The sequence below is a fragment of the Leptonychotes weddellii genome, unplaced genomic scaffold (genome assembly GCF_054177405.1).
Source record: "Leptonychotes weddellii isolate Sample4059 unplaced genomic scaffold, ASM5417740v2 HiC_scaffold_2209, whole genome shotgun sequence".
In the NCBI taxonomy this organism is placed as follows: Eukaryota; Metazoa; Chordata; class Mammalia; order Carnivora; family Phocidae; genus Leptonychotes; species Leptonychotes weddellii.
In genome coordinates, this window is record NW_027809249.1 from 1 (window position 1) to 13,616 (window position 13,616).

The following is a 13,616-nucleotide window of genomic DNA, read 5'->3' on the forward strand; positions in this document are numbered from 1 at the left end:
GCCGTTTAATACAACAGAAATTTGTTCTGTTCTAGTTTTGGAGGCTACAAGTCCAAAATCAAGGTGTTGGAAGAGTTATGCTCCCTCTGAAGGCTCTAGGAAAGAATCCTTCCTTGCCTCTTTCTACCTTTTCAGAGCTTCTGGAAATTCTTGGCATTTCTTGGCTTCTGGCTCCCATCACTCTGATCTCTGCCTCCATCTTCACATGGCTATCTTCTCTGTGTGTGGGGTTCCAAATCTCCTGGTTCTTTCTCTTATAAAGATACCAGACATTGGATTTAAGGCTTATCCCAGTATGACCTCATTTTAACTTGATTATGCCTGCAGAGCCCTGTTTCCAAATAAGGTCATATTCACAGATACTAGGGGTTATGGAATCTTGCTTGTGAAAAGGTTATGGATGACGTGAAGCACTTCAGGAACAGGGAAGGTAATATTAAATAGGGTACTAGATTACCAGAAGGGATTTTTTTTTTTAAGCAATGGAATAGCATGCATGATCAAAGGATGCACTTTTTTTTTTTTAAAGATTTTATTTATTTATTTGACAGAGAGAGACACAGTGAGAGAGGGAACACAAGCAGGGGGAGTGAGAAAGGGAGAAGCAGGCTTCCCACTGAGCAGGGAGCCCGATGTGGGGCTCGATCCCAGGACCCTGGGATCATGACCTGAGCCAAAGGCAGATGCTTAACGACTGAGCCACCCAGGCACCCCCAAAGGATACAATTTTAATCAAGAAAAAAATCAGTCTGGAAGCTGAATATAGGGGAGATTATAGAAGGTAAAACCAGGAAGTTAAGAGAATGCCTGAGTAGCCTGAAGGTGAGGAGAAAGGCACAGAACTAGCCGGTTAGCCCCAGGAGGTTGTTAATCTTGCTTCTTTTGTTCAGCATTGTATTCCAAGAGCCTAGAACAGTGTCTGTCACATAGTAGATCCTTGGGACACATTTGTTGGATAGATGAATGGGTGGACAAAGTAGGCTTTCGCTAGTAGGAATGGAAAAGAAAGATGCCACAAGCCTTTCAGAGGTGAGCCGAATTAGTGGACCCTGGAACAAGATAGAAGTGAGGAGGAGCATTATTCAAAGGCAAGCCCACAACGTGGCACCTGTTGGAGACAGAATTGAACCTCTCTCTCACCACCTGCCCACACAGTAGCATTATACCTGACTCCCGTGCTATCCGCCCCCCCCCCCCGAGTGTGAGTCTGGGGTACAGGATGCCTAACTTGATTCATGTCTGCGTGTACCCTTTACAGCACCCTGCACACAGTAGGCCCCCAATTCAACTTTCAATGAACTTAGGAATGATTGAATTTCCACATTTAAGCAACATCGAAATATGTCCCCCAGATTTAAACTCTGAATTTTATACTTTTGTACCTTCAAAATGCCTGGCACACAGTAAGCTCCCGATAAGCACTTGTTGAACCAAACAGAATAAATCAGATTCACCCAGTTCCGCCCTGGCAGCGAGGTCTGCATTTGGCAGGACGACAGAACCCATTGCTATTAAATTCTTACGTAAGAGTGAATGACCCTCCCAGCCTACTTGACGTCTCTCACACAGGAGACGTGGAGGGGCAGGGAAGGGAAGGCCCGGGGAGCGAGAGCGGTGTTGAGAAACACACACTCTTTTCGGTGGTAGACGCACAGATTCATTTCTAGCCTCGGTCCCCGACATCGATCTGAAAAGAGCGCTGCACGCTGGTGTGGGGCGGGCGGAGGGGGCGGCGTGCTGGCATTTCGGTCGAGGCGTGTTTCATTCCGTGGGTAAGGCCTGCCCACCCGGCACGCCCCAGGGCTCCGAGTCTGCGGGTGACAGCGGCCCCACTGCGGGGACTCAGTTCCAGGCTGTGCCCCCGGGATCCCCGCGGGCGCCGGCACGCCGCAGACTTGGCCCGTCTCCCGCCCGCCACCCCCGAGGCGTCCGGCCCCCGCGGCCCCAGGCCCCGAGCCGCTCGCCGTTGCCGCCCGGGCCCCCGCCGCGCTCCGGGAGCCGCCGCGCGCCCGCTCCAGGCCCGGCCTTCCCTGCGCCCAGGGGCCCCGGCGGGCGGGGCGCGGAAGATGGCGGCGCGGCCGGGCCCGGGGCGGGCGCGAGGGGCCGCGGCGCGGCGCGCTCGGCTGGGCCGGCGCGGCTAGAGCGGCGCCTGGGCCCGGCGGCGCGGCCTCCTCCCGCCCGCGCCGCCGCCGCGGCCGCCGCGCCCCGCCCCGCGCGCCCGCCCGCCCCTCCCCGGGCCCGGCCGTGCCCCGCGTCGCGCTCCCCCGGGATGGCCCGCGCGCCTCGGCGCTGCCTCGCGGAGCACACGGCGGAGCGGCGGCGGCCGCGCTCGGGGGGCGCGCGGCGGCGGCGGCGGCGGCGCGGCGCGTGAGGGGCCGCCTCGGGCCGAGCGGGCGCCGCCAACATGTCGGATACCAAGGTAAAAGTTGCCGTCCGGGTCCGGCCCATGAACCGGCGAGGTGAGGAGCTTTCCGCTCGTTTTTATCTGTGGTCGGGCCGAGGGCGGGGGCAACTTTGCAAAGTGCGGGGCCGCGGGGTCGGGGCGGCGAGAGCGCGGCGGGGCCGCGGGGCCTGGGCGGAGGCGGCGGCGCACTGGCCGCCGAGCCCCGGCGCGCGGCTCCCGGCTCCCGGCTGGCCGCCCCCCCGACCAGCCCCGGGTGAGCCCCGCGCCCAAGGGGCTGGAGGCGCGGATGCTCGCCTCGGCAACGGCCCTCTCCCCTTCTGCTTTCAGAACTGGAACTGAACACCAAGTGCGTGGTGGAGATGGAAGGGAATCAAACGGTCCTGCACCCTCCTCCTGCTAACACCAAACAGGGAGAAAGGTAAAGCGGGCGCCGAGAGGGCGGGCAGGAGGAGCCCACCCCGCAGTCCCCGGCAAGTTTGAGCCCGGAAAATGGGAGTACTCTTCCCTATTGTTAGGAGGACGGCTTCAAGTTTGTCGCACGCTCCTGTCTGAAGCTGTGGCAAGTCCAAGTTCCTCTCCTCCCGCTGCCCCCCTCCTTGTCCCCTCCCATCTAGAGCGGCATCAGCCCGGGCACTCGGGCCACAGCCGGCACCAGTCCTCCGCGTACCTGGCCGGCTTCGGGGCACCCGGAGAGAGGGGGCCGGATGGGACCCCAGAGACGAGCAGTCCCACATTTTACAGATAAGAAAACTGAGGCCTCAGGCGGGCAAGGGACCATCCCAAGGCCTTGTTTTCGTGGAACCCAGTGCCCCCTCGTTTTTTTCTACCACTGCACAGTTTGCTTTATTTGGCGGAATTGTTTAGGGACTTTGTAAAATGGGGGGGGGGAACCCTCATAATAAAGCAGAACAGTATTGTATGATGCAGGCTCAGGCGTGGACCATTTAAAATCTATTATTTTGTTGGTGCCGGGTCGAGATAATGCCTGAATGTAATGCGCGAATTTTGATTTTCAAGGAAACAAAAGTGGTGCCCTGAGCTGTGTAGACACTGGGGGGATGTTTAAAAAGGGGCTGCATTTACTAGATGGCAACATATTTGCATTTGAAAAGTGGTAACTCTTGGATCCTTATTAATTCTGCTCTATTCCACGCAGCAGTATGGGAAAATGCCTTAAAATAATTTGAATATTTGGCATTTTTCTGGTAAGCCCCTGAGAAGAAAACGGTTGGAATTCATTCAGTATAGCAATGCAGTAGCTTGTAAAAATAGAAAAGAAAAAAAAAAACTGGCAGATTTGACAGAATTAATTCCTCTGGGACATGAGTATGAGTGTGTTTCTAAAAGTCACCTGTTGATTGATGCACTACAATTTAGTGATTTTTTGCTCTTGGGAGATTTTTTCACTGAATAGAGGCTGAAGTAGGGTTATTTTATTGCTAAAGGACGCAGTTGCCTCTATTCTATAATCATGTGGTGTTCAGGCACAATTTTGCTAAATTCAGGGGAAGAAGTTGTCAGGAGGTAAGATTGGGAGTCCTTTGCTTTTTGTGCTGAGGGTGGAAATTTTTATTCAGTTTGCAAACATTCTGCTACCTATAGCAGATAGGGTGATAGTAAATAGCTAAAGTTATATTTAAAATGTTGTGTTAAACGCTTTTCAGTAATAGATGTATCCTTGGATAATATTTTTAGATACATTTTAAAGACTTACAGTATTTTAGATACATTTCTAGTGGTGTAGTTGTATATTTCATGGTGCTAGTGAACTGAGTAAATTTCAGTATTTACAGATTAAATTAGATGTCCACATCATCAACAGTTTTTCTGAAACTGGTTATTTTTTTATTGTTTCCTCTGCAAATTCTGCTGGGCCAGATTCTTCAAAGCAGCCTGGGAAGCAGGTAGAATATGAGCTCCTGTTAATGTAGCCACTGCTTCTGTTTTTCCTTGCTGGTTTGGCACCTGCTCCTTGTCACTCTTAACCATAGGGAGTGCTGCAGTTAGCTTACTGTTTAATGAAATGAAGCTTTCCGATTTGTGGAGAGAAACATTTAATTTTGTGGAACCTGGATAAGAAATGGTAACTGTAGATAGGTGGTTAGAAATGCTAAATAATTAGTTGATCATTTTTAGGGCCACCATTGCAGTTACGAATCGGGATCTTTTAAGTAAAGACTTGTAGGGTGACTTGGGGATTTATCCATCTGCTGGCTTATTGGAATAGCCCCTTATCTGAAACTAAGAATAGCATTGAAACATGGGAGTTCTCTTGTTTTGTCCCCCCGACAGATAGGATTCTTTGGTGGATGGACCCTTTCTGTGGGCTTCTACCTGGGTACTGGTCACTCAGTTTACAGAAAACTTGACTGAAGTCTATCCAGCAGTGCTGCTTGTAGGTTAGGATTACTGTCTTTGCAAGAATGGAGACACCAAATGCCTTTTGATTTTCGTTATGTAGTCTGGTTTCATATTTCTCCACCAGGTTTTCCCCTTAAAGCAGCAGTGTATTTAAAAATAGAAATGATTCCTCCTTTGGGCTCTGGGTTGATTAATTACAACAATGCTTCATGTTATGTTTGCAATTCATTTCTATCATTTATTTTGGATAGAGCTCAGGGAAAGGTGAGAATATTATTTTTCTTACCTAGAAGTTCAAGGCTTGAACTCTAAGAAGTCTTTAAATAATATTGGCAAACCTGTGTCAAAGTGAGAATTATCATCTTCCTGAAAATTGCAAGAAATTACTAATGTATTAACTATGAATAGAAATTTTAAATTAGTGGGTGAAAGTTTTCAGTCTTACCAGTAAAAACAAGCAAGGATGCTTTGATTTCCAGGAGAAGAAACAGGTAGGCTTAGCTTTCATTATTTCCCCCCTTTATGGAATAAAAGCCAAGACTACATGTTAAGGACTGAAAGATCATAGGGCTTCTGAGGTTAAAGATATTTGTTTTTTTGTTTTTTTTTTTTATTTGAGAGAGAGGATGAGAGGAGAGAGAGAGCACATGAGAGGGGGGAGGGTCAGAGGGAGAAGCAGACTCCCCGCTGAGCAGGGAGCCCGATGCGGGACTCGATCCAGGGACTCCAGGATCATGACCCGAGCCGAAGTCAGTCGCTTAACCAACTGAGCCACCCAGGCGCCCAAAGATATTTGTTTTGAAATTCTAAGATTATAATACACTACAGGGGTCCAGGTTAATAGTTGGCATATATATCAATCACCATTTTGCAACATTAAGACATATATGAACATGTTTCTTAAAATACTGTTCAGGAGATACTTATGAAGTTTACATCATATGGGATCTTTTCTCAGCACAGGATCCAAAGATCACTGTGGGCCCAGCGTGTATGTCAGAGGTTTGCACCTTTGAGAGATGTGGGAAGAGAGAGGGAAAAATAGTTGAAATACAATGCGGTAGGTTATGTTACATTATACTTCTGCCAATATATGTACCATATTATTTGGAAGTGACCTGTTTCCTCTTCTGTCTTCCTCTGAGGTTGCAAGCTCCCTGAAGGCAGGTACCTTATCCTACTTACCTTTGTGTCCCATGCCCGGAATAGCAGCTGGCCTATACATAGCAGGCACTCAGGAAATGTCTGCACTCTGTAGGTTCCCTAGTGTGATGAGGGTACCAAGGAGGGGTTGTGGAAGTGCGTGGAGTAGGATGCAGAAGCAAGGCAATTCAGGAGGGGGGACAAGAATGAGAAGCTCTGATTTGCCCAAATAGGTAACAGTTCAAAAACCACAGTATGAACAGATATATAAAGTCCTCTTTTGCCCTGTTGTCTCCCCTATTCTTCCCATCCCCTCATCTCTCCAAAAACAATGTATGTTTTCAGAAACACACAAACACATACATGCACGTGAATATAGTGTTTATGTGTATTTCAGCAAATACCTTTTCTGGCTTTAAATACCCGTATATTAATATTCATTCTTTTTTACATCACTTTGGATGGTAGTGGTGGTTTTAAAACTATAGATGGATGGCTTATGAATTTGATTTTTATAACTTTTAGGAAGTGAAGCTTTATCATGAAGAGAGTATAATGGAACTTGTTTCTATAGAAGTTTTTGTTTTTATTTTATGTAAAATGAATTGTTGGGTAAGCATTTAAAGCAATGTGCATATGTACCTTAGCTAGGTTAAAAAAAAAATGGGCTAAATTTAGGCCCTTAGTAAAAGAGCATCAAAGTTTTAGCTTCTTGCCCAATTTTTCCACACTGCAGTGTAGCTTGTAAAGCGTATCCTGGAAGGTCAGTGGAAGAAAGCTACCTCTCTTGGTCCACTATGTATATATTTTCTTGTTCATGTTTTTTTTTTTTTTTTTAAAGATTTTATTTATTTATTTGACAGAGAAGAGAGCAACAGCAGGAACACAAGCAGGGGGAGTGGGAGAGAGAGAAGCAGGCTTCCCGCCAAGCAGGGAGCCCGATGCGGGGCTCGATCCCAGGACACTGGGATCATGACCTGAGCCGAAGGCAGACGCTTAACGACTGAGCCACCCAGGCGCCCCTCTTGTTCATGTATTTTATGTTGCAACTTTTTTTCCAAGTTGGCTTCACCTGCTATTCCAAAGGTGCCTAGGACGGCTCCTTCTGTTCAAATATCTTTGTAGACCAGAAATTTAGAAATTAGTGGAAGTTATGTGAAATTTAAAAAATAGATCACCTAAGAATCAGTAATATTCCACATTATAAAATTATTTCGGTGACTTTGAATTCTCTTCTGTTTTCTGTTGTTATATTTCTCTCTAGCTCAAATATTATAGTCAGTTGTAAGAAAGCAGAGCATTTAGATTTCATTAATACAAGAGTGATCATTCTTCATGCATGATAATAGTGGTATTTTAAAGAGCATTTTAATGGAATATTTTCATTAGCTGTCCTTGTTTGCCATGCCTTTGTTTTAAAATAAAGGTAGATTGGAATCTCTTACTTTTAAAAGCAAAACTAAAAGTAATTATAATGCAGTGTAGATTAGAGTAGTGATTTAAAAATTATTTTGTTCACATTCCACAGTTAAAAATACATTTAACATCATGGACTATGTGTGTGTGTGTGCATGAATGGAGGTTCATGAAAAATTGTACTGTGCAGTGTATCTATTACTTTCTATCCCTCTCTGTTCTAATTCATTTTATTTTATTTTATTTATTTTTTAAAGATTTTATTTATTTATTTGACAGAGACACAGAGAGAGGGAATACAAGCAGGGGAAGTGGGAGAGGGAGAAGCAGGCTTCTAGCTGAGCAGGGAGCCCGATGCGGGGCTCGATCCCAGGACCCTGGGATCATGACCTGAGCTGAAGGCAGATGCTTAACGACTGAACCACCCAGGCACCCCTGTTCTAATTCATTTTAGAAGTGATGGTTGACTTACTGAATTAATTTCACAACCCACTAATGGGTTATAAATTTATAATTTGAAAAACACAAGTTTAGTGGGTAAGAGGTTGGGTTCTGAATATATGTGTGTGTGTGTGTGTGTATGTGCATGTATATATATATGTGTGTGTGTATGTAAAGTCAGTGTACTTTATTAAAATTTTTAAAATTTTAATCTCTTCTGATTAAGTAATCAGAAGAGATTACTTAAAATAAGGGGGTTTTAACTCATGACCCCAAGATCTTCTGACTGAGCCAGCCGGGTGCCCTTAGTGTACATAATTTAAAGTGTAAAGTAGTTTTATAATTTATAAAATCTATGACAAAAAAGAAGGAATCCTCTTTTTCATTTCTTTCCACAGAGACAGCCATATATAGCAGTTTTAGCTCATTCTTTTGGAATTTCCTTCCATATTTCTGAATAACATGCTGGTAGTGCTAGGTTTTATTTGTTCTGTGTTCTCTTTCTATGCCCTATCCCCACCCCACCCCCAAATTCTTCCCATCCCCCATTCCCCCAATATACTTTTGATTTTATCAATATTTAGTGTTTGTTTATGTGATTATGTAATATAGTCAACTATTTACAGTTGAGCCATGTGCTCTTCTATGATTTCTTTTCCTGTCATACAGAATTTTTTGTTTTTCCTGGAGTTAACAGTTGTTTTTATTTTTTCCTTTTTCTTTAATTTGCTTCTTTTTCTATGTACTTATCCTTAATTCAACATTTAAATTTTCTGCCTCTTGCCTAAATCTCCTTTCAAGACATTTAAACGTATTAGGGACTTTCTTGATTTCATCTTCTTAGAGACATTTCTCCTTAAACCTTCCAACATGCTTCTTTATGAACTGGTCGTCTTCTTTGCCTGACATAGTTGTCATCCTGGGGTTGCCTGTCACATCATTCTGAGGATTCCCTTTACCTCTCTTCTGTGTGGATCTCTTGTTTTTCTGTTTCCTTTTTCTTTCTTGGTTTACTGCCTTAATGCCTTAATTTTGTGTAGAGCATATTCTTTAGTAGCTTCCTTAGAAAGGGTGTTTGGAAGGTAAGATTTTTGAAACTGTGGATATCTACTCTATCCACTCACCTCATTGATAGTTTAGGTGGGTATCAAATTTCATTTTAAAGACATTTGGTTGCTCTGTTGTCTTTTACTTTCCTGTATTTCTGTTGAAAAGTCCAAAGCTATTTGGGTTTCTTTTTTTTTCTTAATTCTTTAAATTAAAAAAAAATTTTTTTTAAGATTTTATATATTTATTTGACAGAGAGAGAGAGAGCACACAAGCAGGGGGTAGTGTCAGAGGGAGAGGGAGAAGCAGGCTCCCTGCTGAGCACAGAGCCTGACACAGGGCTAAATCCCAGGACCCTAGGATCATGACCTGAGATGTAGCAGATGCTTAACCAACTAAGCCACACAGGCACCCCGCTATTTGGGTTTCTAATCCTTTAGATGTGACATAGATTTTCATTCTTTAGAATCTTGTAGAATATTCTTTTCTTCTCCACTTTTGAGAAATCACAACAAGCCTTTTTGACCTGGAAATGTGTGTCCTTCTTGTCTTTTTGTTCTGCCTTCTGGAAGATTTCCTCCGCTTTGTCTTAATAGCCCTTAATGTTTAATTTTTCTTTTACCCTATCATATTTTTAATTTCCAAGAGCTCTTTTTTTGGCCTCTGACTTTTTTTTTTTTAATAGTATCCTATTTTTGTATTTTCTGTCTCTTTTTGAGGACATTAATGATAGTTTTCTATATATGGTCTACTTTTTACTTTTAAGTGTGTTGTTTTGTTTGTTAAAGTGTGAAGTAGTTTTATAAAAGCTAGTTTAAAATAAAGGCAGCTTGATCTCTGTCTTCTGTGTTAAGGACCTTGCTCGGATGTAGCTGAATGCAGCTAGACTCTCATTTCTCCAGGGCAAGGATGATACATGATTCATCTTTGTAATCTCAGTGCCTAGATTCAAGAATGCCCAACACACAGGAAGCATTTTGTTAGTTCTCTTCACTGCTAAAAAAAAAAAAAAAAAAAGAGATTATTAAAACCTTCTGTCCAGTCTCTTTTATATTTAACTTCCAACAATGGAAATAAAAATAATGATTTCCTTTTCCATAAGAGCATATGTAAATGTTATAATTGAAGGTAGTAGCTGCCCTAGACAATGCTTAATTACCAGCATTCATGAAGATAATTATCTATAGTCAGTACAAAAAAGCTGTAAAAAGTAGAAAAATCCTATTTTTTGCATCACTAAAATTTTAGTTGAGAGATTTTTTTGGAATTACTTTTAATTTAAAAATATGTATGCTTGTTGGGGTGGGAAAATTTTTCTACATGATACCAAACTGGCCAGTTTATCACCCCACCAGTTAACTTGGTTGCTTCTGGCAAAATCTAGTTAGAGATAAGTGGATAACTTGGATTGTTTCTGATTTTTAACAAAATTACACATGCCATGCACTCATATTTTTAAGGAATTTTCAGGAATGAGTTTCCCCAAATAGCAGCCTTCTTGAAGACTTCAAGGTTTCTCAGAGTTATTCAGCCACACTTACCCTTTCTCAAATCTTCCCTCTAGCTATGGTAGAGAAGGTGTTTATGCATTTAGAATTTAAAGGAGTTTGGAGAACATTACCAGCACAGGAAACAGAATAACAGAGAAACCAACACAGAAACACCCAGAAAGATTACATTGTGCCTTGACAATGTAAGAATTACATTGGCAGTTTACTAACAACAGAGCTGTCAGTAAAGGAAGTAAGGCTAAAATTTATATGAAAACGTGTATTAAAACAACCAAGAGTTGATTTATGTGGGATTCAGGAACTACCTTTTTTTTTTTAAGATTTATTTAGTAGAGAGAGAGAGAGCGTGAGCGGGTGCACGCGCCTGTGTGAGCAGGGGGAGAGGCAGAAGGAGAGGGAGAGAGAGTTTCATGCAGACTCCCTGCTGAGCATGGAGCCTGACAAGGGGCTCGAAATCAGGACCCTGAGATCATGACCTGAGCCAAAATCAAGAGTCGGCCACCCAATCGTTTGAGCCACCTAGGCACCCCAGGAGCTATCTTTTCAAAGAAAGTCACTCTACAAAATATTTCTGGGACTTTAGACTTGGAAATGTAAGAAGAAAATGTGAGAAGTTCCTCCTTGCAAATTAGTTTATTGGCATTTTATCACCCAACAATTATGTGGAAACTAAAAAAACAAAGAAGTCAAGTTTTCACATCTTTAAAATTTTATTTGTAAAAATCTGTAATTCCGGTATTTGTTGGATCTAAGGTTAAATGGAAAGTAGAGAGAAGAAATTCTTGTAGACTCTCAGGAATAGGACAACCCATCTAAGCCTCATTATTTGCTTGAGTCCTGTCTGGATTTCCTGTTTCTCTGAGATGAGCAATTCACTGAATCACTGATGAAGTGATAGAACTGTTTTACCAGATTGTTCTTGCAATGGACTTTTCACATCAAAGCACAGTTGTATCTTTTTTAAAAAATTGCTTCCTTAGATATTCTAAAACGTTTTTTCATAGGTATCTATAAGATATAAGACAGAAGGAAAAAGGGGTAGGATCACTGTCTGGCCAAGCCTAAGCAGTTCTTTTTCCTCTACCTTCATTTTGTCCTTGTCCAAGTAATAGACAAATTTGCAGTTACAATTTTGTGTTTTGCTTTTCTCCCATTTATATTTTCTTATGCTATATCATTTTCACAATTATAATTTTAATAATTGAATAGTCTGTTGATTTTCATAATTTTTAACCATTTAAATATTTATGGGGGACGCCTGGGTGGCTCATTTGGTTAAGTGGCTGCCTTCGGCTCAGGTCATGATCCCAGGGTCCTGGGATCGAGCCCCGCATCGGGCTCCCTGCTCAGCGGGAAGTCTACTTCTCCCTCTGCCTGCTCTGTCTGCTGCTCCCCCTGCTTGTGCTCTCTCTGTGACAAATAAATAAATACAGTCTTTAAAAAAATATATAAAAAAATATTTTTGGGCCTTAAGATTGTTTCTCTTAATGATTATACATAGCTGAGAGCATCTTCATGAAACTTTTTAGAATCCTTTGCTAACTGAAAGGCATTTCTTCTCAAACATGCTTGCCAACACAAAAATACACCTTTGAAATTGTAATGCCAACATGAACTATTTTCTTAATTATAATGGAATTAAAAGTGGATAATTTGCAGATTTAAGTATGAGATAGGTGATGGGGAAAATGATTTTGTATGGGCAGTAACAAGACCAGGAGTTCTCGCCCTTAAGTGTGCATCAGAGTTTTGGAGAGCCCCACCCCAAAAGTTCTGATCCAGTAGGTCTGTGATGTGGCTTGAGAATTTGCATTTCTAACAGATTGCCAGGTGATGCTGATGCTGTTAACTCAGGACCAAACTTTGACAACTACTGGTTTAGACTAGTATTGTCCAATAGAATTTTCTGGGATGATGGAAATGTTCTCTATATCTATATCCAGTGTGGTAGCCACCAGCTGTATATGAATACTGAGCTCTTGGTAAATGGGTAGTGCAACAAAAGAACTGAATTTTAAATTTTACTTAATTTTCATTAATTTAAATTTAAACAGCTACATATGGCAGGTGGCTGCTGTCTTGGACAGCAGAGGTCTAGACACTATTGAACATTAGAATCACTTGGGTGCTTTCAACATCGATGCCTGGGTCTTACCCTCAGAGCTTCTGGCTGAATTGGGTTGTAGGACACCTTAGGCGCTGGGATCTTTAAATGCTCTTCAGATGTCCTAGTTATGATTCAACAAAATGCCCCCAAATTTAGTGGTCTAAAACAACCATTTTCTTATGATCATGGATTCTTTGGGCCAGGAATTCAGACAGAGCAAAGTAGGTCTGACTTGTCTGTTCCACAAAGTCAGGAACCTCCTCTTTGAAGACTAGAAGTCTGAGGATGTAGACATCTGAAGGCTTGACCAGGTTGAATGTCCAAGGTGGTTAACTCACATGGTTGGCAGTTGATTCTCGTGTGTAGTCAAGGCTGAGAATCATGGGTCCAGTTTAATAAACCAGGTTTTAAAGCCCAGTGTCACACCTTGTCCTTTGGTCTATTTTGCCATTTTGATTGTGATCATATACTCATAACCATTAACTTTCTGCAAGTTAATGTAGGAAAGCCTCATAAAATCAACCTAAATATTTACCTTAATAAGGTAATTTATGGAACTTTCATAGGGCCGTCCTGCACCAAGGGTATGTATTACGGTGAACATAAAGCCTCACAAAGCTAAATAAGTTTTCTCCCATTAAGAAAGAAAGAAAAAAGCCTCCTACTCCCTAGTGAGGTGTGTTTAATAAAAATGCCTCTCCTGATTTGTTTTTACTTGAATTGCGGCAGCAGGGGAAGGAGTTACGTAAATTATCTAGATGCAGAGTACTTGCCTCTTGCCTATCCTTTGCCTGGATACTGACCTCTTGGGAAGCACGGGTCCCTCAGCTTTCGAGTGGCCTGCGGGCCCCCGTTCCCTGCTGCAGGCCCCCGTTCCCTGCTGCGGGCCCTGTGAGGATGCAGCCCTCCCAGCTTCAGCTCCTGGATGGCCACAGAGCCTGGGGGCCCCGTGTATGTGGAGGGTCAGCATGGCGGGATGAGCCAGACGGCGGGGTGTTGCCTGCTTCCGCCACTCACTCGCTCTACGTCCTTGAGCTAGCTGTCAGTCCTTTTCCATCTGACTTTCTACATCTATAAAATTGAGGGCTAGACTAGGTAATCTGTAAAGTTTTTTGAGGCCTAAATTTCAGATTTATCCCACCTGTACTTAACATGTAGCGTGGAGTCCAGCAGAGTAAGTAGGTAA

General features: G+C 43.2%; 1 protein-coding gene across 1 annotated transcript; it reads left to right on the forward strand.

The window, feature by feature from the left end:
* The first annotated feature begins 2,263 nt into the window (after positions 1 to 2,263).
* On the forward strand, positions 2,264 to 4,907 carry LOC145718790 (kinesin-like protein KIF13A). The gene is made up of 3 exons (XM_081810304.1): positions 2,264 to 2,459; positions 2,732 to 2,822; positions 2,920 to 4,907. Exons 1-3 carry the CDS (start codon positions 2,405 to 2,407, stop codon positions 2,954 to 2,956), a joined length of 183 nt encoding a protein of 60 aa, XP_081666430.1. The 5' UTR covers positions 2,264 to 2,404; the 3' UTR covers positions 2,957 to 4,907.
* Positions 4,908 to 13,616: the final 8,709 nt, after the last annotated feature.

What these genes read in the sequence shown, in the direction of transcription:
- LOC145718790 (XM_081810304.1), top strand. Translation starts at nt 2,405, where the DNA reads ATGTCGGATACCAAGGTAAAAGTTGCCGTCCGGGTCCGGCCCATGAAC. An exon ending in CCGGCCCATGAACCGGCGAG is followed by an intron (nt 2,460 to 2,731) that starts GTGAGGAGCTTT and finishes TTCTGCTTTCAG; the next exon opens with AACTGGAACTGAACACCAAG. An exon ending in AACACCAAACAGGGAGAAAG is followed by an intron (nt 2,823 to 2,919) that starts GTAAAGCGGGCG and finishes CCCTATTGTTAG; the next exon opens with GAGGACGGCTTCAAGTTTGT.